General features: G+C 38.3%; 1 protein-coding gene and 1 pseudogene across 5 annotated transcripts in view; one reads left to right on the forward strand and one right to left on the reverse strand.

The window, feature by feature from the left end:
- RBMS3 (RNA binding motif single stranded interacting protein 3) overlaps positions 1-24,957 on the forward strand; it is a 785,524-nt gene that overhangs the window by 532,189 nt on the left and 228,378 nt on the right. For all 5 annotated transcript variants that reach the window (XM_068981964.1, XM_068981962.1, XM_068981967.1 and 2 more), the window contains exon 6: positions 1,179-1,258. In XM_068981964.1, the coding sequence (XP_068838065.1) occupies positions 1,179-1,258 (80 nt within the window). The remainder of the gene's footprint in view (positions 1-1,178; positions 1,259-24,957) is intronic.
- On the reverse strand, positions 14,484-14,583 carry LOC138088063 (U6 spliceosomal RNA; annotated as a pseudogene).

The raw sequence follows: 24,957 nt of genomic DNA on the forward strand, positions 1-24,957 counted from the left end.
TTTCTAGCATGTTGGGCTTCTTGTCATTTCTACTGCACTGGGATTCCTTTGAATTCAGCTTCTACCATGTGAGATTTCTCCAAGTTGGGCTTTTGCTGTGCTTGGTCTCCACCTCACTGGGACCAAGCTGAGGTTGTTTCAGCCAGGTTAAATGCAAGACACAGCACCAAATATGTCAGGGGAGTGTGTAATTTCCTCGGTTCTGTCTCGCCACAGCAACAATTTGAAACAGCGGACTAGTGTTACAGCTTGGTTACAGCTCAGTTTTATTCAGCAACAAAAGGAAAGTACACCCTCGAGGCTTGAGGGTGGGCCAGCCTCAGAGGTGATCCAACTGCTAATGTTGACAGTGTGATGGTATGGTCCCAAATATTGTTCACGAGCTTTTATGTGAGATGACAAAATTTGGCAAAAGAAACCTACTGTATTGATAGCTAGTATGAAAAAATAGGAGGTTATCTAAAATTCAAAAGTAAGAAAGTTCAAGACCTGAGGTTTGTGTATGTGTATTTTCCTAAGACATTTGGGACCTGAAATAACTCCCTTCTGTATCTGTCACCTCATGGATTTTCAATAAAGGTGTCATGATGTAAGCATGAAATGACATCATGATGACAACACTACTGTGTGAGTCTCTCCCTTAGGCTGCCAGTTGTTGAAAACCAGCACACTCCCTCGCCTTGCTTTGTGGAGGTATAGCTTAGTATAGCTTAGTATTTGCAGTGCAGGTGGGTGTCACTCAGGCCTCAGCTACAAGCCCACCTCAACCACTTGCTAAGCCTGGCTGCCCTCATGGTGTGAAAGGCAATAGTGAGAACTGCCTCTCATATTTGCTAACTCAGACATTCAGAAGGTGTTTATTGAGCACTGTGAGTGTACGGATTAAATTGTTGTACGGATTAAATAAGAGGATGCCTCGGGATTATGTGTGAGTGATGACTCCACACAGAGCCATCCACACAGTCAGCCTTTAGTAGAGTAAGCCTTGCTCTTGGTGCCAATGGGTTTGTGGTGTTCTATCTACTATGGTGGTCATGGCAACTGGTGATGATTCTGGTAAAATTCTCAAATGAAGCTTGTCCAGGGTTTTCTGAATTTCCTTCTCTTTTAAATTTATTTTTCCTGAATATGTACAGCTTCATGAAAGTATATAATCCCCTGTTTACTTCTTTTCCCAGAATGGAGTCTACTGAAAAATGTGAAGTGGTAATTCAACATTTTAATGGAAAATATCTGAAAACACCACCAGGAATCCCAGGTGAGAAAAGCCATAAAGTAATCATTAAATAATATCTAGGCTCATTGGTGCTATCAGAATGAGTACATGGTAAGGCCCGTAGTTTCCTCCATTGGGAGGAAAGTTTTGCCTTTATAAATATGTATTTTTTTTAATACTATGCAACTCATCTTTCTCAAAACTACCAAAAGCTTCTTGGTGATTCATCTTTGGCCTGTCTTTTTGAATCTCTGCTGCTAATTCCTTAAAGTGAATTAGAAGGAAAATAGCAAAGAATAGTTTGATGCACTTGCCGGGAAGAAAGCTTGTGACTCATATCATTAATATTGGTATCCTGATTTCTACTTTGTAAAATATCTAAACAGCGAGTGACATATTGTAAAAATAATAATAATAACAGTGGAATCCACAGATTGAGACCAGTTCCCAAACAGTTCTTACCAGCTCGTGACAAGAAAAATGCAGAAAAGCTGAAAGAGCATTTAGAAACTTTTATAGCAATATGACATTATCATGAAATCTTACTGCATAACTTCATGTTTTACAAAAATATCATATGCACATTGAATTTTTTTTAATACACCCATTCATCAGAGATAATCTAGGAAGCACCAGTTTAGACTACTTCAGGGCATTTCATATTTTTGAAGGCAAAATTCTCAATATTTGGCACACATCATAAGATGATATAACTTTATGCTATTAAGAATTACAATCAACAGAAAAGAATTGAATATATCATTTGTATCAGAATGTGAGCTAGGACTGCCTTGAACATGATATTAATTTTTAAGAAAAATATAGGAACAGTATTGTGTATTAAGTAGATTAAAATATCTTACTCATATCTCAATAAAACTGGAAGAAAAAATACATCTTACTTATGCATAAAAATATTAAATGTTGAGTGAAGTTCTGAAAGAGAATAACAGATAAGGAAATATCTGACTCATCTTGGTTTATTTGTTGTTTTTTTATCTTCAGTGATTCTTAGGAGGAAAATGTGACTTCTTCCATCTTATGATATTTTTTCTTTTGATGATTTTATGTTGCATCTTTGTAATGTTTGCTACATTAAGTATCTACTATTTAAAACCCATGGCTAGGGCATTTAGGGGTTGAGTATTCTGGTTCATTAAAATATATTGAGTTATATAGAAAACAAAGTCTGAACAAAAAAAAGACATAGTTTTCTGGCAGGATCAGGTTCATTTTATGACACGCTAAGTTTTGGGAAAGAAGAAAGGCCATTCGGATTGGTATTTGGATGCTCTGAAAAATCCCAAAGTACGACCCCTGGTTAATCATGAGTCAGCAGTGAAGCTGTGACTCAATTTGGTTAGTTTCCATGCGTGACATTCTCCTGAGAACTAGCTTCATTATGATCCAATTGGAGACATATGGTGTTGTTAGAAAAAGAGTTAGCAGTTTTCATCTCAGCAAGTCAGCTGCCCTTGCATTTTAGGAGAAATACTTTTTCTCTTTCCCTTTAAGATAAAAGACATTTAAAGACACTCTGCTCAGACCCACCACTGAGTAAAGGACTTGCATTGTTAAAGGGTTTTCTGCCTATTCATCTCGTTTTATCCTACAGATGTCTACGTACAGAAGGCATTCAAACTAGATGTGCATTGCATGATTATATTTAAAAAATTCAAGAATGAGTAAACTAGGTGGAATTATTGTTGAGTGAAGTTTTAATACAGGTCTCAGTTTTGTATGATTCTTCCTTTTTGGAAAAAAGCAGTGAAACCCATCTTGATGTGATTGATTTGAAGTTGTTTAGGTTGACCCATGGAACATGCACCTGACTCATGTAGTTTAATGCTAGAGACAAAGTCACTACAAATCCCCCACGTATCTGAGCACCCTTCCTTGAATAAGGACGCTGTGGTATTAACCTCTCTAATATCATAGCTACACCCGATGGAAACATTGTGAATAGCAAGAACTTGGTTATGAGTTTCTTACTTAGTTTTATCTCATGGGACCATGAAAAACAAAATAATTATGCTAAGTTAAAAAAATCTTGAGAGATACAACTTTATGCTTCTGAGATTTGCCTTGAACATAATACAATTAAATATATCAATTATCATCAATACTTGAATTAACTTATTAATCCTTACTTTGGAAGTCAAATAGATTTTAATAAAGGCTTCAAATGCTAACAGAAGACATACAATTTTTTTGATGTATCGTTCATTTACAATGTTGTGTCAGTTTCAGTTACACAGCAAAGTGATTCAGTTATGTATGTTTCTTTATATATCTCTATTCATATATATATGATATAGATTATTTACAGATTCTTTATATAGATTATGTATATAGATTCTTTTCTCTTTATAAATGTATAGAATCTTTTCCCTTATAAATTATTATAAAATATTGAATATAGTTCCCTGTACAGTAGTAGGTCCTTGTTGGTTATTTTATATACAGATATACCTTTATATACAGAGGTCTATTTTATATACAGATCCAAATATATAGATATTATGTATAGTGTGCATATGCTAATGCCAAACTCCTAAATTATCCTCCCCCTGCTTCCCCTTTGGTAACCCAAGATTGTTTTCTGTGTCTGTGAGTCTGTTTATGTTTTGTAAATAAGTTCATTTGTATCTTTTTTTCTTAGATTCTGCATATAAGCGATATCATATGATATTTGTCTTTCTGTGTCTGGCTTAATTCATTATATATATCTTTATATATATTTATCTTCATTCATTCTTTATCCATTTATCTGTATCTTTATCTATAGCCATGTATATATATATCTTTATCCATTCATCTTTTGATGGATATTAGGTTGTACCCAGAGAAAACCATAATTGAAAAGGACACATGCACCCTGCTGTGCACTGCAACACTATTTACAATAGCCAGGACATGGAAGCAACCTAAGGATAGATAATCTTTGATATGTATGCTTGATATGGAATAAAATGGCATAATGCAGGAAGTGGGTATTTTGGAATGCACTGCAGTAAAATGACTTGGCTAGGCTCATTAACTCTGTGATGACAAGGATAATTAAATTTGTGTGTATGATGTTTGCCTTTCTTGGTCCTTGTTGCTTATTTGAAGTAGATGGTTGAGGTCTTATTTTCAGAAATTCATATCTTAATCCAATTTTCTATTCTATCTTGAGGCGTGTGAGCAGAAGTCACAATGAGCCCTGGTATCTGATTAGAAGTGATCCCTTTGATTGTTCAGAAGTGATGATTTTCTTCACTATTAAAATGCATTGTATCTTTAGAGAGACTGTCCTTGGTAATTAAAATCACCTATAGGGGACTCTTTACCCCCTCAGTGTCTATGCTGGGAGCTTTGTGCTTTCTTCCTCTTTAATAAATCCTATTTGCTTGCTACCATGAGTGTCTGCATGTTTGTGGATTCCATCCTTCAGGTCCGTGGACAAGAACTCTGATTCCTGTCTCAAGGGCAGCCCTGAAATACACACTGAGCTGAAATGCCACCTTTCAAAGGACCTGTGTGTTGTTCTGCTGCTGGTAGATGAAGCAGGCTGGTACCCTCCAGTCTGCTGGGGAACACAGAGCCCCACACATTCTCAGTGGGGTGGGGAAAGCCTGACAACATGCTGGGCATCAGAAAATAATTTGTCGAAGAGAAAATGCTTCCCTCTCTCAAAAAATTAAATAAAATCACCTATAATTGATCTACCTGACTTGCAATTAAAATAGGTTTTTGTTTTTAAGTTGTAAAAATCTCAGCATTCACTTTAAAGATTTGGCATCTTGACTTCAGAAATTTGTGGGATTTTAGAATAGCACATGGATGGTTTCAGTACAATGCTTTAAGGTTGTGTGAATAAGGGACTCACAAGGATCCAAAACAATGATCTAGGATCTTCAGACCCTAAGACAGCTGATGAAAAAAGTGAGTCTTCCTCCCCTCCCTCTAAGCAAGAAGAGAGAAATCAGTACCATATTCATATCGCTTCCTTCTCCATTTAGGGATGACTTGGGGAAATGTGCCCTTTTCATTCTGTGTCTCTTAACAAAGATTCCTCTTAAGCCGCAAAGTTCATTGATTTCCTGAGATGATAATCTAGTTTCCAAATTTCGTCCTCTGTCCTTTCTGTAGAAGAACAAGAAGAAAAGCTGCTTCAGCCCAAAACTTTGACATTGATCAGGCTTTCTCTTTCTGAGTTCCTCCTAATTGTTCACAAGAGACCTAATTTTAACGAATATATCACGGATCTCTAATGCCTATCACAGCCTCCCAGAACTAGCTCTGTTCACTATAAATTATAACATTGTCCCCAAATTTTGGCTAGTTGGAACAAGGAAGCTAGATATACATGCAAAAAAATTCTAATTATTTGAATTCTGGCATTTGAAGTATGGAAAGTTAATATTACCAGTTGGTGGGAAGGAGCAGCCAAAGCTGTAACAAAAAGCAACCATCATGTTACTGCTCTTAAGAAAGTATTTTCTCGCTCCTCTAGAGGGAAAAGAAAACAGTGTTCCGTAAACGACACATGTCCTGCCTATCGATCTTGATGTTTTGCAGACAAAGTAAAGCATCTTTAGTTGCGTGCTCACCTAACCTCAGACATTTCTTTGTCCCAAAACAAATTGCTCAGCAATCCTGTACAGCTCCAGTTCAGTTCAGTTCAGTCACTCAGTCGTGTCTGACTCTTTTCAACCCCATAGATGGCAGCATGCTAGGCCTCCCTGTCCATCACCAATTCCTGGAGTTTACTCAAATTCCTGTCCATTGAGTTGATGATGCCATCCAACCGTCTCATCCTCTGTCATTCCTTCTCCTCCTGCCTTCCAATTTTCCCAGCATTAGGGTCTTTTCCAACGAGTCAGTTCTTCACATCAGGTGGCCAAAGTATCGGAGTTTCAGCTTCAGAGTCAGTCCTTCAATAAATATTCAGGACTTATTTCCTTTAGGATGGAGTGGTTGGATCTCCTAGCTGTCCAAGGGACTCTCAAGGGTCTTCTCCAACACCACAGTTCGAAACCATCAATTCTTCGGTGCTCGGCCTTCTTTATAGTCCAACTCTCACATCCATATGTGACTACTGGAAAAACCATAGTTTTGACTACATGGACCTTTGTTGGCAAAGTAATGTCTCTGCTTTTTAATATGCTGTCTAGTTTGGTCATAACTTTTCTTCCAAGGAGCAAGTGTCTTTTAATTTCATGGCTGCAGTCTCCACCTGCAGTGATTTTAGAGCCCAAAGTAATAAAGTCTGTCACAGTTTCCATCTATTTGCCATGAAGTGATGGGATGTCATGATCTTTGTTTTCTGAATGTTGAGTTTTAAGCCTACCTTTACACTCTCCTCTTTCACTTTCATCAAGAGGCTCTTTTGTTCTTCTTCACTTTCTGCCATAAGGGTGGTGTCATCTGCATATCTGAGGTGATTGATATTTCCCCGAGCAGTCTTGTTTCCAGTTTTTGCTTCCTCCAGCCCAGCGTTTCTCATGTTGTACTCTGCACATAAGTTAAATAAGCAGAGTGACAATATACAGCCTTGACATACTCCTTTCCCAATTTGGAACCATTCTGTTGTTCCATGTCTAGTTCTACCTGTTGCTTCCTGACCTGTGTACAGATTTCTCAGGAAGCAGGTAAGGTGGTCTGGTATTCCCATCTCTTGAAGAATTTTCCACAATTTCTTGTGATCCACACAGTCAAAGGTTTTGGCATAGTTAATAAAGCAGAAATAGATGTTTTTTGGAACTTTGTTGCTTTTTTGGTGATCCAACAAATGTTGGCAATTTGATCTCTGGTTCCTCTGGCTTTTCTAAATCCAGTTTTAACATCTGGAAATTCACAGTTCACGTACTGTTGAAGCCTGGCTTGGAGAATTTTGAGCATTACTTTGCTAGAGTGTGAGATGAGTGCAATTGTGCAGTAGCTTGAGCATTCTTTAGCATTGCCTTTCTTTGGGTTGGAATGAAAACTGACCTTTTCCAGTCCTGTGGCCACTGCTGAGTTTTCCAAATTTGCTGGCATATTGAGTACAGCACTTTCACAGCATCATCTTTCAGGATTTGAAAGAGCTCAACTGGAATTCCATCACCTCTACTAGCTTTGTTTATAGTGATGCTTCCTAAGGCCCACTTGACTTTGCATTCTAGGATGTCTGGCTCTAGGTGAATGATCGCACCATGATAATTATCTGGGTCATGAACATCTTTTTTATATAGTTCTTGTGTGTATTCTTGTCACCTCTTCTTAATATTTTCTGCTTCCATTTAGTCCATACCATTTCTGTCCTTTATTGAGCCCACCTTTGCATGAAAATTTCTCTTGGTATCTCTAATTTTCTTGAAGAGATCTCTAGTCTTTCCCATTCCATTGTTTTCCTCTATTTCTTTGCATTGATCACTGAGAAAGGCTTTCTTATCTCTCCTTGCCCTTCTTGGGAACTCTGCATTCCAATTTCTAACCCCTGATAAAAGTAAAGTGTAAGTTCCCAGGCACTTCAGGCATCTGTAGGGCATGAAATAGAAAGGCTCACACTCAAAGAGGCTGAGGAACAGAGGGCAGCACTGCCTAGAAAAGGCTTCCAAATATAATGACATGTGTTTTAAGGCTGGTTTGAGGAGGGGAAATCGCATTTTGCTTTCAAATTAGACTTTTGCCCATAAGCACATGTACTAGTCAGTAGAACAGTCTTTCCAGAAAACAGTGGAATAACCAACTCTCTTTTAGTATGATTTCTCTTTGTTAAGTAGTGTTAATCCAACCTGAAGTCCAAGAATTAGGGAAGGATTGAGAGAGACTGCACCCTATTTTGGGATCTTTTTATTTTAGCAGGCCATCTGATGAACAGAAATTGGGACAAATATTTACATAACAGAGGAATCTTATTTTCCTACTCAATAAAATAAAATGATGTGCCTTCTTAATCCTTTGACAGATAATTTTACTATTTTATGTTTATGCAAATAAAGACTCTGTAGGATTTTAGGGAGTATCCAAGGCAAAATATTTATGATCTGATAATTTTTTTAAGTAAAATGAAAAAAATTAATGTTGTTTGTATAAATTTGAAACTTCCTCCAGAGTAAAATATCAAAAATGTGCTAAAATGAAATTTAGATTACAAATCTGAATATGTGAGCAATAGACACACACATTTTTATCAGGGAAAACGTTTTATCAGGAAAACACTAACCAGTGTTTTCTCAGTGGTGCCAGTCTGATAAGTCACAAATGCAGCTATAATTGAATAAAAGGCAGCAAATAGAAAAAATATTATGTACAATTTAGTAAACATATATCTCTCTGTTTCTACTCATGAGTAGTGTTACCTAACTTTGAGTTATTCCTCTTTGTGAAGCTAAAACATCATCTGCATAACATACTTTGTGAACACCACGACCCCCAACTGGATGCTGGCTTAGATTTCTCATCAATAAAAGGATGTTTGCAATAATTAGGAAGTGACTTTCTGCTGATCTCCTCATCTTTAATGTTTGTGATGCCTTCTAGATTATTTCTACCTACCAAACACACAGTTGTTTCATGGTGAAACACTGCTGGAACATTATTAGTGAATTTCATAGAACAAGCTTAATTGAGACCTAAGGGCTGTGAATTCTATGTTCTTGGCCAGTCACCTCTCAACCTTTCTATGGCGCCACACCTGATACTACAAAGGTATTTGGGGAGTTGGTAACTAGTAAGAGAGAGAAGAAAGGAGACAGAGATGATTACATTTTGAAATCTGGATAATGAGAGACCAGATAGAGAAATACAGGGGAACATCTTCAGGAGATTAAGAGTGGTTGGAATGGGTTCTGTGCACCAAACTGCAACTCTCCTCCTCTGTGATCATAGCTGTGAAAGAGGGGTGCCTCCAGAAAGCATCCCATGGCAAGGATCCACCAAATCTCTACTTCTGTAAATCAGGGCAAAATCTATAAAATCTTACTCAGCCTGATATAGGTATTTTGCAGTCCTTGGGTAGTTATCACTCCCTTAGACATCTGTCCATCAAAAGAATGTGAGAATCAGCAGATTCTAGGGGTTTCTTATGGGGATGACAATCTCAGTGATGCAACTTTTATTGTTTTTTTTTTTTCTTCACTGACTTTCTCTTCCTTTTCTATTATGTTCCTACTTCCTGGCATCAGCTCTCAATTAATCATCTTGTTGCAGGCTCTGATTTGGGGGAATTCAAATTAAGGATGGTGATCCAGTAATTGTGAAATTGTTTGTTTTTAATTTTATTTAATTCTTTTTTATTACTTTTTTTTTTTTTTTTGCCACTCTGTAAAGCATGCAGGATATTAGTTCCCCAACCAGGGATCAAACCAAGTACCCCCCACACTGGGAACATGCAGTCTTAACTGCTGGACCACCAGAGAAGTCTGGAAAATTATGTTTTGATTTAAAACTTCTGGCCACAGGGAAGCCCAGAGGAAGAAAGTAGATATAGCTAAAGTAGTACAGTGAATTTCTTGGACCAAACACATTGTTTTCCTTACTCTTAAACATTTATAGCCATATTTGTGAACCATGTATTAGGGATGATAAAAATGAATATTAGTGATCCTAGACAGATGGTAGTCAGAGTTTAAATTTAAGAAGAGAAATCTGCAACACAGTAATGATGAAGTGCCACCATGACATGGTTGATCCTAGAACAACTGATGATGTGAAGAGGTTGGCTGTTGACAAAAAGAGGGGAGAAAGAAGGGCCAGGAAGTTGTCATGATGCAAGCAGAGTGAAGGTGAGGGATGGGCACGGGAAATCATGCCACAGAGAAAAGAACCTGTGAAGATTTGGCCCTAGGTAAAGGCAGTGTGGTGGGCATTATTAATGGGTCCACTGTGGGGATATCTAGAGTTGACAAAAGTGAAATGGAGATGATCTTCAGCTGAACAAGGGGCGGCTTCCAATTAGTACTTTGGAAGGTTTTCATCAATGTTGTGGACTCCCTTACTAGCCCTCAGTCTTCCCTTCATCGTCCCTAAATTTCCAGTCTTCACAGGAGAAGGTTAGGGAAGGTGAAGTGTACTAGAGTGATTTTTTTATTTATGCATTTGATTCTGCGTATTTAAAATCAGGATTTTGTTTAGAATTTTGTTTGTTTTTAATGTAGTTGTTTCTTTAGGTGTTACTATTTAGCTCAGTGTCAGTTCTCAACAGGCTTCCCTGGTGGCTCAGCTGGTAAAACATCCACCTGCAGTGCAGGTTCGATCCCTGGGTTGGCAAGATCTCCTGGAGAAGGGAAAGGCTACCCACTCCAGTGTTCTCGCCTGGAGAATTTCAATAAACGTTATTTGAAACTGATATTTGAAACTTATATTTGTTGTTAACGAAATTCCTGAGGGGTTTGGGGGGACACCTGCTTTCTCTGTCATCAACAAATTTGGAGGAAAACATTGAGAGAAACATTTAAATCTTTTTTTGATTTTTGACAAAAATTCTCACATATGTAAGAGGTGTGGGTTCAGTCTCTGGATCAGGAAGGTCCCCTGGAGGAGGGCATGGCAATCCACTCCAGTATTCTTGCTCAGAGAATCCAATGAACCAGGAAGACTTAGCAGGCTGCAGCCCATGGAGTCTCAGAGTTGGACACAACTGAAGCAACTTAGTACGCATGCACATATACGTGTTAGTCACTCAGTTGTGTTTATCTCATTATAACCCCATGGACAGTAGCCTGCCAAGCTCCTGTGTCCATGAGATTCCTCAGGCAAGGATACTGGAGTTAGTAACCATTCCCTTCCCCTGAGGATCTTCCCAACTTAGGAATAGAACATGGGTTTCCTGTATTGCAGGCAGATTCTTTACCATCTGAGCCAAGGAAGCCCATATGTGTGTACACACACACACACACACACACACACACACACAGAACAAGTGCTAAATATTCAAAAGGAAACAAAACAATAAGATTCTAGTTACTTCTTGGAAAGTCTCATTTTTCCAAAACTGCTTTTCAGTATGTTTTGCTGACAGTCAGATTGTTATTAATTTTTTTTATTATTTTTACTTTATTTTACTTTACAATACTGTATTGGTTTTGCCATACATTGACATGAAAGAGCTTATTCTTGGATGGGCCATTGATGAATTCTGCTTTTTGATATGGGTAATGTTCTTGCCTAATTTACCTTAATAGTGTCTCGATCTTAACTTCTTGCCACTGGATCTCGATAGGCGCTATTACTCTGCTGTCCTTTGCTCTCCTGCTTTTATTGTCTGCACATAAAAAGGTGAATATCGTGAGAACAAACAGAAAGGGGTTTATTGGTCTGCACTTCCATCTCTTTTGGCATGATGTTGCTTCTCTCTCTAGGGGAAGTGTGGCAGGGTTTATCAGTCCTACTGTAACAGAGTGCTGTAATACAGTCTGTAATGTATGTCTTGCTGACTGTACGTTCTCTATAATTCTGTGCAAGTACCAGTGAGTAGTGGCATAATTCATTCAGAGTCTACAGAACAAATTCTGGCTCCAGAATCTGATTGAAGTAATCGTAATATCAGGGAACTGAGAAGAAGGATGAACAGGTTTTCTATACATCTCCAAAATCACAGACCATCTTCATCTATTTTTATCCAAAATGATAACTCCATTCACGTCTTCACATTTTTATGCCTTGATGTTTTCACGGTAAAGGCTTAGAAGGGACTACCCTAGTGGTCCAGTGGTTAGGACTTGATGATTCCATAGCAGAAGACATGAATTCATTCCCTGGTCGTGGAACTAACATCCCACATGCCCTGTGGTGCAGCCAAAAAAAAAAAAGACCACAAAATAAATTACAAAGCCTTAATTTTATTCCTAAGTTGATATTGGACTTTGCCTTCTGTCATCCTCACTAATGAGTAGTTAAACCATCAGTGTCTGAGAGTGTTATTTGCAAGCAGAGAGTTGAGTAGCTTAAGACCAATTAGACAAGCCATAGAAACCAGGCTCTGAATAATTAAGTGCTTAGTGCACTTCCAAATCTAAAAATTCATTTAATAGGATTGATTTAAAAATATATCCTAACCAATTTTTGGATACATGGATAGCAGTGTGAATTAGATTCTTGCCACTCCTTGCCAGAAACCATCAAGAAAGCTTGTCATGCACACATCATTTTTTATGATCTAATTCTTTAGAATGAGAAGTCTGCAAAATTTAAGAACATATTTTAAGAGAAATATAAGTGAAAACACTCACTAAGCAAGCTCTGAACCAGGTACTATTTGTCTGATAGCTGTTTCCTCTGATTTCTTACCTCTTCAAGCCTATGAATGATGAATCAATTAGCTTACTATTATTTTAGTCATTTTTCATTTCAGAAGAAGAAATCTTTCAAAGGAAATTGGCAAGTTTATGGTCTTTCTTTAGAATTCATATATTTCAAAGACATCTGTCCCATTAGATTATACATTTTTCTACAAAAGAATTTCAATGTTTATCTTTCCCTGTGCCTTCAAACAATTAATACATAAAGTCTTTGACTGTAAAGATTGCGCCTTGCTGTTTATGTTTTAAGCATCTAAACTGATTCCTGTCACATGAGCGTATTGATAATTATTAAATGAATCAATACCAACTTGTGGTAGACAGAATCATCTCCTCATCCCCCAAAGATCTCTAAGTCCTAATCCCCATTCCTGGCAAATAAATATGGCAAAAAAAAAAAAAAATAAGGTTGCAAATAGGGTTAAGGTTGCAAATACATTAATCTTAAAGTAGAGAAATTATTCTGGGTTCTTTGAGTGGACCCAGTATAATCACAGGGGTTCTTAAAAGTGGAGGTGGTGGGCAGAACAGGAGATCAAGAAAGATTTGACTCACCACCACTAGCCTTGAAGATGAAGCAATGTGGGCAGCCAGCCTCTGGGAACTGAAAAAAGCAAGAAATTGGATTCTCCCCTAAAGTTTGAGGGGACAAGGAAGGAACTCAGCACTGTTGACACCATGATTTTATCCCAGTGGAATCTGTGTCAACCTTTTAACCATAGAAGTATAAGATAGTGCAGTTGTATCATTTTATACCCCCCTTGTTTTTGTTAACTTATTACTACAGCTACAGGAAACTAGTAGACTTTATAGAAATCATTTCAACTAAACAGCATTCAAACTATTTCTAAATTACATTCTAAATAGCTTCTGGAAGATTGTCTTTGTTTCTCCTATTTTTAAAGGTCTTTGTATCATTTGAGTGGCTTGTTAAAAAGTAAAAGCTATGTTGTTAATCATTTTGACTTAATAGTTTCTTTACACCTGCTCACAAGGATATATTAGAGTTGAAGACTATTAAATATCCAAAAAGAGAGTCTTTGGAGTGCTGATATATCAAAGAGTATTTTGTTTGTTATTGAAGTATAATTGACTATGTCTGCATCTCCATTGCTACCCCACAAGGAGTTTGATTAGTACCCTCTTTCTAAATTCCATATATATGCATTAATATATGATATTTGTTTTTCTGATTTACTTCACTCTGTATAATAGGCTCTAGGTTCATCTATCTCATTAGCACTGACTCAGATACCGTCTTTTCATGTCTGAGTGATATTCGATTGAATATATATATATACCACAGTTTCTTTATCCAGTCATCTGTTGATGGACGTTTAGGCTGCTTCCATGTCCTAGCTATTGTAAATAGTGCTGGAATGAACATGTGGTTACATGTGTATCTTTCAATATTTGTTTCCTTAGGGTGTATGTCTAGAAGTGGTATTGCTGGGTAGTATGGGTAGTAAATTTACTCCTAAATTCTTAAGGAATCTCCATACTGTCTTCCATAGTGGCTGTATCAATTTATTTTCTCACCAACAGTGCGAGAGGGTTCCCTTTCCTCCACACCCTCTCCAGCATTTAGTTTGCAGATTTTTTTGATGATGGCCATTCTGACAAGTGTGTTGTGATATCTCCTTGTAGTTTTGATTTGCATTTCTCTAATGATAAGTGATGTTGAGCATCTTTCCATGTGTTTATTAGCCATCTGTTTGTCTTTGGAGAAATGTCTGTTTAGGTCTTTTGGCCACATTTTGATTGAATTGCTTGTTTTTCTGATGTTGAGGTGTATGAGCTGCTTGTATAGTTTGGAAATTAATCCTTTTCAGTTGTTTCATTTACCATTATTTTCTCCCATTCCTAGGGTTGTCTTTTCACCTTGTTGATAGTTTCCTTTGCTATGCAAAAGCTTTTATGTTTAATTAGGTCCCACTTATTGTTTATTTATTTTTATTTCCATTACTCTAGGAGACGGATCATAGAGGATCTTGCTGTGAACACATATGAAATGTTCCATATTTGTCATCCTTGCACAGGGCCATGCTAATCTTCTCTGCATCATTTCAGTTTTAGTATATATGCTGTTGAAGTGAGCACTCTAGTTTTTGCTGGAGAGGAAATGGAGTTCTACACATATATACATTATTTTTATATTCTTTTCCATTATGGTTTATCCCAAAAGATGGGGCATAGTTCCCTGTGCTATACCGTAGGATCATGTTATTTATCCATCCTAAATGTAATACTTTACGTCTACCAACCCCATGCTCCCAGCGTATCCCTCTTTCTCTCCCCTCCCTTTGGCAAGCACAGGTTTGTTCTCTGTTTTTGAGTCTGCTTCTGTTCGGAAGGCACATTCAGTTGTGTCATATTTTAGATTCCACATATGAGTGATACCATATGGCATTTGTCTTTCTGTTTCTGACTAACTTCACTAGTATGATCACATTTAGTTGCATCTGTGTTGATGCAAATGACATTATTTTGTTCCTTTTAAAGGCTGAATGGTGTTCCATTTATGTGTATGTGTGTGTGTGAGTGTGTGTGTGTGTGTGGATATACACACACACCACAGCTTCTTTATCCATTCATCCATCAGGGAATGTTTAGATTATTTCCATGCCTTGGCTACTATGAATAGTGCTCCTATTAACATAGGAGTACATATATAGATAATGTTATTTTTTACCTGATGAAATCAAATATTATTTCAAGCCATCTGTTTCCATAAAATGTGCCCAGAAAATTGTACACTGTAAATCTGAATTCATGCAAATATGTATCTCTTAGCTCTTTACCTTAATACTTGTTTTCAATAATTCCTGTTATTAAAAAAGGGATCACTAGTGTTTCAGTTCAGTTCAGTCGCTCAGTCGTGCCTGACTCTGTGACCCCATGAATCGCAGCACGCCAGGCCTCCCTGTCCATCACCATCTCCCGGAGTTCACTCAGACTCACGTCCATTGAGTCCGTGATGCCATCCAGCCATCTCATCCTCGGTCGTCCCCTTCTCCTCCTGCCCCCAATCCCTCCCAGCATCAGAGTCTTTTCCAATGAGTCAACTGTTTGCATGAGGTGGCCAAAGTACTGGAGTGTCAGCTTCAGCATCATTCCTTCCAAAGAAATCCCAGGGCTGATCTCCTTTAGGATGGACTGGTTGGATCCCCTTGCAGTCCAAGGGACTCTCAAGAGCCTTCTCCAACACCACAGTTCAAAAGCATCAATTCTTCGGTGCTCAGCCTTCTTCACAGTCCAACTCTCACATCCATACATGACTACTGGAAAAACCATAGCCTTGACTAGATGGACCTTAGTTGGCAAAGTAATGTCTCTGCTTTTGAATATGCTATCTAGGTTGGTCATAACTTTTCTTGCAAGGAGCAAGCGTCTTTTAATTTCATGGCTGCAGTCACCATTTGCAGTGATTTTGGAGCCCCAAAAAATAAAGTCTGACACTGTTTCCACTGTTTCCCCATCTATTTGCCATTAAGTGATGGGCCCAGATGCCTGATCTTCGTTTTCTGAATGTTGAGCTTTCATTAGTGTTTAGAAGGGCTCAAAGAGTTTATAAAGCTGGTATCACCCCTGAGTTTTAGGTGATTAAATCTAAAGCATATAGGATGCCCTATTCTGATTAAATAAAGAGTGCTCTAAATCTCTGAATAGCTGAGTGCCATAAGAAAGCTTAGGCTTGAGACACAAAGTAAAAGTCCAGGGAGATAATTATCGACATTTATTAAGTGTTAACCCAATGGACAGTTGTCCTTTGAGGCTTACGACACTGCTCCTTCTCCCAGTTGAAAATCCTTGTATAACTTGTTTGTTCTCTCTGTATGTTAATTCCTTCTATCTGCAGTTCTATATCCATGGATTTAATCAGCCTTAGATCATGTAGTAGGTGCTTTTTGCATGCATGCTCAGTCATGTCTGACTCTTTGTAACCCTATGGACTGTAGCCTGTCAGGCTTGCTGTCCATGGGATTATCCTGGCAAGAACACTGGAGTGAATTGCCATTTCCTCCTCCAGAGGATCTCTCTACTGCAGGGATCAAACCCATGTCACCTGTGGTTCAGCCTTGGCAGGCAGATTCTTTACCACTGAGCCACTGTGTAGCTCTGTGTAGCAGGACAGCATTTCAATTTACAATAAAAAGATTATAAGTGGACCTTCCTGGTTCAAACTTGCATTGTTTAAGGGTCAACCGTATATTTTTATTATTCAATTGATTAAATTCTTAGTGATTTGAGTGTTTCTTATTATTCATGGAATTAAAATACTTTCAAGCATTTAAAAAATGTATCTGTCCATTGAAGATGTATTACTACTGTAGCAAGTAGCAAGATCAGGTGGCTGTAAATAGAGCCATTTTCTCTTGAACTGTGAGTGCAGCTTATTTTGGAATAGAGACTGATGAAACAGTTGTACTGGTTGAGTCACTGAAATACCTAAAGTAAAAGACTCAACAGTTTGATTTCTGACTGTTTGGTGGTAGAGCAGATGTTAACCTCCCTGGGTGCTTACCTGACTTCCTTCAGTCAGCACCTACATCTCTTTCTAGATGGCTTGCCCTCAGACTGGGCCAGGGGGAAGGAGGGCTGGTTTCCTGATGCACAACCAAAGTTAGAGGATCTAGGAAGACACATCCCCCCGGTGGGGGCAGATGGAAAACAATGATTGACAGGTGTTGGGCTCTCTGCGTCCCAGTTCTTTTGCTCCTGGTGAGAACACCTGGTGTAACCTATACTATCTCCAAAGTTTCACTGACTTCCCTAGAGACAAACGTGCTACCCACCCTAAATAGTGTAGCAATTGTTAATAGTCAACAGGTTTCTCTGGAAAAAGCAAAGACAGTTTGACTATGGGAAAGGCCTTTGTAGTGGTGGATAGAATTACAATCCTGTGTCCTACTTGTGAACAGATCACTGGTTGGTTAACAGGATTCAGCCAATCGTACTTGTTTTCATAAAGATACATCCTAAAGAATCAAAACTGTACCAATATTTAAGATAATGGGGTTATAATTCAAACATTCTCAACAAAGCACAAAAGTATAGGAATGAAATATTGAAACTAACCTATTTTTCTGAGCAATCACTTTAAGATAGTGTAGCGTATTTGAACCAAATGGTGGTCCAGAGACCTGTGGGGTCCCTGACATTCTTCCCTTTTCTGGTGGTCTGCGAGGTCAATGTATTTTCATAATATGGGCTTATTATTTGCCTTTTTCAGTCTGATTGTCTCCTGAGTGTAGAATTGAATTTCCCAGAGGCTACATGATGTATGATATGGCAACAGATTGAACGCAGAAGCAGATACAAGAATCTGTCTTCTATGAAGCCCCAAATTACAGAGATTTGCACAAATATAAAACAAGGCCACTCTTGTGCTTATTTATTTCGTTTTTGAAATTTTTATAAAAAATATACCACCTTTGACATCATGTGAAGTCTTTTTTTTAAAAAAAATACTATTGGAGTATAACTGATTTACAATGTTGTATTAGTTTCAGGTATACAGCAAAGTGAATCAGTTATACATACACATTTACCCCTTTTTCTAGCCTCTTTTCCCACATAGGCCATTACAGAGTATTGAGTAGAGTTCCCTATGCTATAGTGCAGGTCCTTATTAGTTATCTATTTTATATATTGTAGTGTGTATATGTTGATCGCAATCACCCAGTTTATCCCTCCTCATTCCCTTTTCTCCTGGAAACCATGGGTTTCTTTTCTACATCTGTATTTTAAAATTAGTTATTAAGGAAGCATCTAAAATTTTGGATTTTTAAATGGTAAATAGCTTTAACCTATGTAAACGACAGTTATTTGCATTCTTAATACTTGTTAAGAGTATAAAGAGGTCCTGACGCAAATATGGAAACAGTTAACAAATAAAACAATGTTCCTGATATAGAGTAAAACTCAAAATTCACATTTTTTCATTTTCTCATAATTAGAAAAAACTAAAGGAGATAGCCACGATAAAGATGAAGCTTAAAATGTCCTCTCATCTTTCTGATCTTAGGTAGAAAAACTGAATGTGTTCTAGAAGCTAGTTTAAGGGGAATGATTAAGGAATGCATTTCTATTAAAGAACTTACACTACCATACTTTGGAAGCAAGCACGTAGACTCCTTATGGTATAGTGCGTATTTTGCATTCTCAGATGCGGAGGCAACGGTTATGCTTCTAAACACATGCTTTATCTTTTTATTAGCAAATAGTATATTGTTTGAGTATATAGATGCTTTGTCAAAACATAGTGCATACACAGTGTATGTGGTGTGCAGGGTTTCTGGGAATGGAACTGTGTGATTTGTGAGTGGCATGTGAGTCTGTCAGAACTTGGGGAGAGTTTAAAGATAATACTTAAAAGGCAGGAGGGTAACCATGGCTGTGTCATCAGTTCATTTCAGTTGCTCAGTCATGTCCAACTCATTGCAGCGCCATGGACTGCAGCTCGTCAGGACTCCCTGTCAGTCACCAACTCCCAGAGCTTGCTCAAACTCACGTCCATTGCGTCAGTGATGCCATCCAACCATTTCATCCTCTGTTGTCCCCTTCTCCTCATACCTTCAATCTTTCCCAGCATCAGGGTCTTTTCCAATGAGTCAGTTCTTTGCATCAAGTGCCCAGTGTATTGGAGTTTCAGCTTCAGAATCAGTCCTTCCAATGAATATTAAGGACTGATCTCCTTTAGGACTGACTGGTTGGATCTCCCTGCAGTCCAAGGGACTATCAAGAGTCTTCTCCAACACCACAGTTGTAAAGCATCAATTCTTTGGTGCTCAGGTCTCTTTATAGTCCAACCCTCAAATTCATACATGACCACTGGAAAAACCATAGCTTTGACTAGGTAGACCTTTGTTGGCAAAGTAATGTCTTTGCTTTTTAATATGCTGTCTAGGTTGGTCATAGCTTTTCTTGCAAAGATCAAGCAGATTTCATGGCTGCAGTCATCATCTGCAGTGAGTTTAGAGGCCAAAAAAATAAAGTTTTTCACTATTCCCATTGTTTCCCCATCTATTTGCCATGAAGTGATGGGACCAGATCCCATGATCTTAACTTTCTGAATCTTTAGTTTTAAGCCAACTTTTTCACTCTCTTTTTTCAGCTTCATCAAGAAGCTCTTTAGTTCTTCTCCTCTTTCTGCCACAGGGTGGTGACATCTGTGTATCTGAGGTTATTGATATTTCTCCCGGCAATCTTGATTCCAGGTTGTGCTTCCTCGAGCCCAGTGTTTCTCATGATGTACTCTGCATATAAGTTAAATAAGCAGGGTGACAATATACAGCCTTGAAATACTTCTTTTCCTATTTGAAATCAGTCAGTTGTTCCATGTCCAGTTCTAACTGTTGCTTTCTGACCTGCATACAGATTTCTCAAGAGGCAGGTAAGGTGGTCTGCTATTCCCATCTCTTGAAGAATTTTCCACTGTTTTTCATGATCCACACAGTCAAAGGCTTTGGTTTAATCAGGAAAGCAAAAGTAGATGTTTTTCTGGAACACTCTTGCTTTTTCTACAATCCAACAGATGTTGGCAATTTGATCTCTGGTTCCTCTGCCTTTTCTAAATCCAGCTTGAACATCTGGAAGTTCATGGTTCATGTGCTTTTGAAGCCTGGCTTAGAGAGTTTTGAGCATTACTTCGCTGGCATGTGAGATAAGTGCAATTGTGCGGTAGCTTGAGCATTCTTCGGCACTGCCTTCCTTTGGGAGCTCTTTTATCATCATAAGCACTGTCCTGTCCCCTTCTTTTGGTCTCTGCTGATTCCACATAGTACTTTTCTCCTAATTGTACTATACTTCAGTGTTCTACTCACCTTGTAGAATGCATCTTACAGACTTCCAGGTTTGCTAGTTGGCGTAAATAGTCACACTAATATAATAATAATAAATAATATCATGTATCAATAACTAATTGAATACTACACACTATTAAGTTTCACATATTTTTTTTAATTTTCACAGATGGTAAAGTTTCCTGTTCTGGAATCCCCAAATCATGATTCTTTTAAGCTTATTGCTTCTTAACCTAATATGAAAAATCTCTAAGGAAATAGTTACCTATTAGCCTTAATAAATGATTATGATTTTAACCCAATGAATTCATGTAAGAGTTATAACAACTTAAGATGTAATGTCTCCTTTAATTTATTTTGAAAAGATGCAACTTACTATTTTCTACATCCTTTCACAGCCCAAGCACTTTTCTCATCCCACGGACAGTATTATGCCTTTTGTTGCACTTAGCATGGTGAATCTTCCCTGGCAGCTCAGTTGGTAAAGAATCTGCCTGAAATGCGGGAGACCCTGATTCGATTCATGGGATGGGAAGATCCCCTGGAGAAGGGAAAGGCTACCCACTCCAGTATTCTTGCATTTCCCTGGTGGCTCAGCTGCTGAAAGAATCCACCTGCAATGTGGGAGACCTGGGTTCAGTCCCTGGAAAAGGGAAAGGCTACCCATGCCAGTATTCTCACCTGGAGAATTCCATGAACTGTATAATCCATGGGGTCACAAACAGTTGGACATGACTGAGTGACTTTCACTTTCACTTTAAGATGGTGAAGAAAAGAACAATGTCCATTTGCTTTATGTTGTGCTTTCTATGAGAGTCCGCTGGAGGGCATGCTTCTTTGCCTCTGTGAACTTAATGGGCTAGAGAACATATTCTATAGAGAAAACTATCTTCTCCCTAATTGGTCTTGGTTTGAGTTTTGGTTCTGTCTCTTTTTACTTTTGAACATAGGCAAGTTATTTAGTCTCTTTCTGGTTTCATCAAGGAACCTAATGAGTCCATTCAGTTCAGATCAGTCGCTCAGTCGTGTCCGACTCTTTGTGACCCCATGAATCGCAGCATGCCAGGCCTCCCTGTCCATCACCAGCTCCTGGAGTTCACTCAGACTCACATCCATCGAGTCTGTGATGCCATCCAGCCATCTCATCCTCGGTCGTCCCCTTCTCCTCCTGCCCCCAATCCCTCCCAGCATCAGAAACTTTTCCAATGAGTCAACTCTTCTCATGAGGTGGCCAAAGTACTGGAGTGTCAGCTTTAGCATCATTCCTTCCAAAGAACACCCAGGACTGGTCTCCTTCAGAATGGACTGGTTGGATCTCCTTGCAGTCCAAGGGACTCTCAAGCGTCTTCTCCAAAACCACAGTTCAAAAGCATCAATTCTTCAGCACTCTGCCTTCTTCACAGTCCAACTCTCACATCCATATATGACCGCAGGAAAAACCATAGCCTTGACTAGATGGACCTTTGTTGGCAAAGTAATGTCTCTGCTTTTCAATATACTATCTAGGTTGGTCATAACTTTTCTTCCAAGGAGTAAGCGTCTTTTAATTTCATGGCTGCAGTCACCATCTGCAGTGATTTCAGAGCCCCCAAAAATAAAGTCTGACACTGTTTCCACTGTTTCCCCATCTATTTGCCACGAAGTGATGGGACCAGATGCCATGATCTTCATTTTCTAAATGTTGAGCTTTAAGTCAACTTTTTCGCTCTCCTCTTTCACTTTCATCAAGAGGCTTTTTAGCTCCTCTTCACTTTCTGCCATAAGGGTGGTGTCATCTGCATATCTGAGGTTACTGATATTTCTCCCGGCAATCTTGATTCCAGCTTGTGCTTCTTCCAATCCAGCGTTTCTCAGGATGTACCCTGCATATAAGTTAAATAAGCAGGGTGACAATATACAGCCTTGACATACTCCTTTTCCTATTTGGAACCAGTCTGTTGTTCCATGTCCAGTTCTAACTGTTGCTTCCTGACCTGCATACCGATTTCTCAAGAGGCAGGTTAGGTGGTCTGGTATTCCCGTCTCTTTCAGAATTTTCCACAGTTTATTGTAATCCACACAGTCAAAGGCTTTGGCATAGTCAATAAAGCAGAAATAGATGTTTTTCTGGAACTCTCTTGCTTTTTCCATAATCCAGCAGATGTTGACAATTTGATCTCTGGTTCCTCTGCCTTTTCTAAAACCAGCTTGAACATCTGGAAGTTCATGGTTCACGTATTGCTGAAGCCTGGCTTGGAGAATTTTGAGCATTACTTTACTAGCATGTGAGATGATTGCAATTGTGCGGTAGTTTGAGCATTCTTTTGCATTGCCTTTCTTTGGAATTGGAATGAAAAGTGACCTTTTCCAGTCCTGTGGCCACTGCTGAGTTTTCCAAACTTGCTGGCATATTGAGTGCAGCACTTTCACAGCATCATCTTTCAGGATTTGAAAGAGCTCAACTGGAATTCCATCACCTCCACTATCTTTGTTCATAGTGATGCTTTCTAAGGCCCACTTGACTTCACATTTCAAGATGTCTGGCTCTAGATTAGTGATCACATCATCATGATTATCTGCGTCGTGAAGATCTTTTTTGTACAGTTCTTCCGTGTATTCTTAACACCTCTTCTTAATATCTTCTGCTTCTGTTAGGTCCATACCATTTCTGTCCTTTATCGGGCCCATCTTTGCATGAAATGTTCCCTTGGCATGTCTAATTTTCTTGAAGAGATCTCTAGTCTTTCCCATTCTGTTGTTTTCCTTTATTTCTTTGCATTGATCATTGAAGAAGGCTTTCTTATCTCTTCTTGCTATTCTTTGGAACTCTGCGTTCAGATGCTTATATCTTTCCTTTTCTCCTTTGCTTTTCGCCTCTCTTCTTTTCACAGCTATTTGTAAGGCCTCCCCAGACAGCCATTTTGCTTTTTTGCATTCCTTTTCCATGGGGATGGTCTTGATCCCTGTCTCCTGTACAGTGTCAAAAACCTCATTCCATAGTTCATCAGGCATTCTATCAGATATAGGCCCTTAAATCTGTTTCTCACTTCCACTGTATAATCATAAGGGATATGATATAGGTCATACCTGAGGGCTTCATCAAGGAACCTAATGAGTCCATTAGATGTATATAATGCCTTCTTTACAGAAATTTTGCACAGATTTTGTACAGTTCCACAAAAGTGCTGGTAGGAAAATTAGATAATACTCTTATAACTAGCATTTGTTTGCATCGTAAGAATCATTTCATCAACATCCAGCCTCTAGGCTGGAAATACAATTTCACTTTTGAAATCTATAAAGTACCGTCATTGATGGACTTATCTAGTACACGGACTTGTAAGATATACCTCCCTTATAGTGAGGTTAAGACCACTCTTCCATTTCCAAGCCTTTCACATTGTTGCCATATCTCATTCTAGAATGGCCTCCAGTTAATGAAGTATCTCAGCTGGAGCGCACCAGTTTTCTAGCAGGGTTAGAAAGAGTAGCACAGCAGATAAATATTTACCTGAAATGTGTTGTAGTGGCTCCCAGATTCATAGATCCTAGTCACAATTCTGATTGGACCAAGATAGCTATCTTCATGCAGGCAGTCATTATTTTAGGTAAAACAACTATAAAAGCATGAAGGATTTCGAACTTCTTGTGGTGATCTCATGACATATCTTTGCACCTCCAGTTCACAGATCCTAGGATCCCTTGCTACCTTCATTTCCCAAAGAAATGTTGCTCAAGTATAGATGTAGCATTTTTCATGCAGATTTTTCTGATCTTCAATTTCTCTTAACTTTCACTGCAGTTCATCAAATCATTTTATTCTGTATTGAGTCTCTATTTGTGACATGTGAGGCCTTGGGACTTACCTTTTCCCACTGGATGGCAGAATGATGCCTTTTTTAATCCTTATATCTCCTCCAGTACCAGCATTTAAACATAGGAAATGTTTAATATAGATACACTGAATTGAATTTTAAAACATTGAGCCCACTGTCTGTGGTTTCTCAACCACACTGTGCCTTAATACATTCAATCAGTAAATAGTTATAAAGTGAAAGTTGAAACCAACTACGATTTCAACACAGACATATTTTACATACTGTGTTCCTGTTTGTAAATTTTAAAATGTTTAAATTTAAAAAGCTTTCTTTGGATAAAAGTCAGTGTTCAAAACAGCATGTATCATTTTCTTTCTCATAAATTTTGTATTATTTCTCGATTCTACCTCATGCTTTCCAGTGCTCCTATCTCCAGATTGTTTTTTAAGTAATGGGTTATGAAAATTAAAAGAAGCAAAAATAATACAAAATACAAAATGTGTTAGAATACCACACATCCTGTTGGTTGTTACAATTAATTAATCCCACAACTAGCAATTAGACCTGTTGTCTTTCACTTACACAGCTCGAGCCCTGGCAAAGGTTTCTTTCTTTGTGAAGTTCTGCAGGTTCTGTCCTTGTCTTGCATGGGGACTGCAGGGCCTGTGCCATCAGCAGAATGAACTCATTAACCTTTCCATTGATTTGAACTGCAATTTGAATAAATATTTATGCCTTTTCTCCCTGATGGCCAAGTGAAGTCCTTTATCAGTAGCACCAAGAGCTTCTCCCTTTGACTTCTCATACCTGTTTGTTCAGAAAATTTTTATCAAGCTGTTTTGTTTACATTGTTAATCTCTTGCTGCCTTAGG

The sequence above is a fragment of the Capricornis sumatraensis genome, chromosome 10, assembly GCF_032405125.1.
Source record: "Capricornis sumatraensis isolate serow.1 chromosome 10, serow.2, whole genome shotgun sequence".
NCBI classification, from domain to species: domain Eukaryota; kingdom Metazoa; phylum Chordata; class Mammalia; order Artiodactyla; family Bovidae; genus Capricornis; species Capricornis sumatraensis.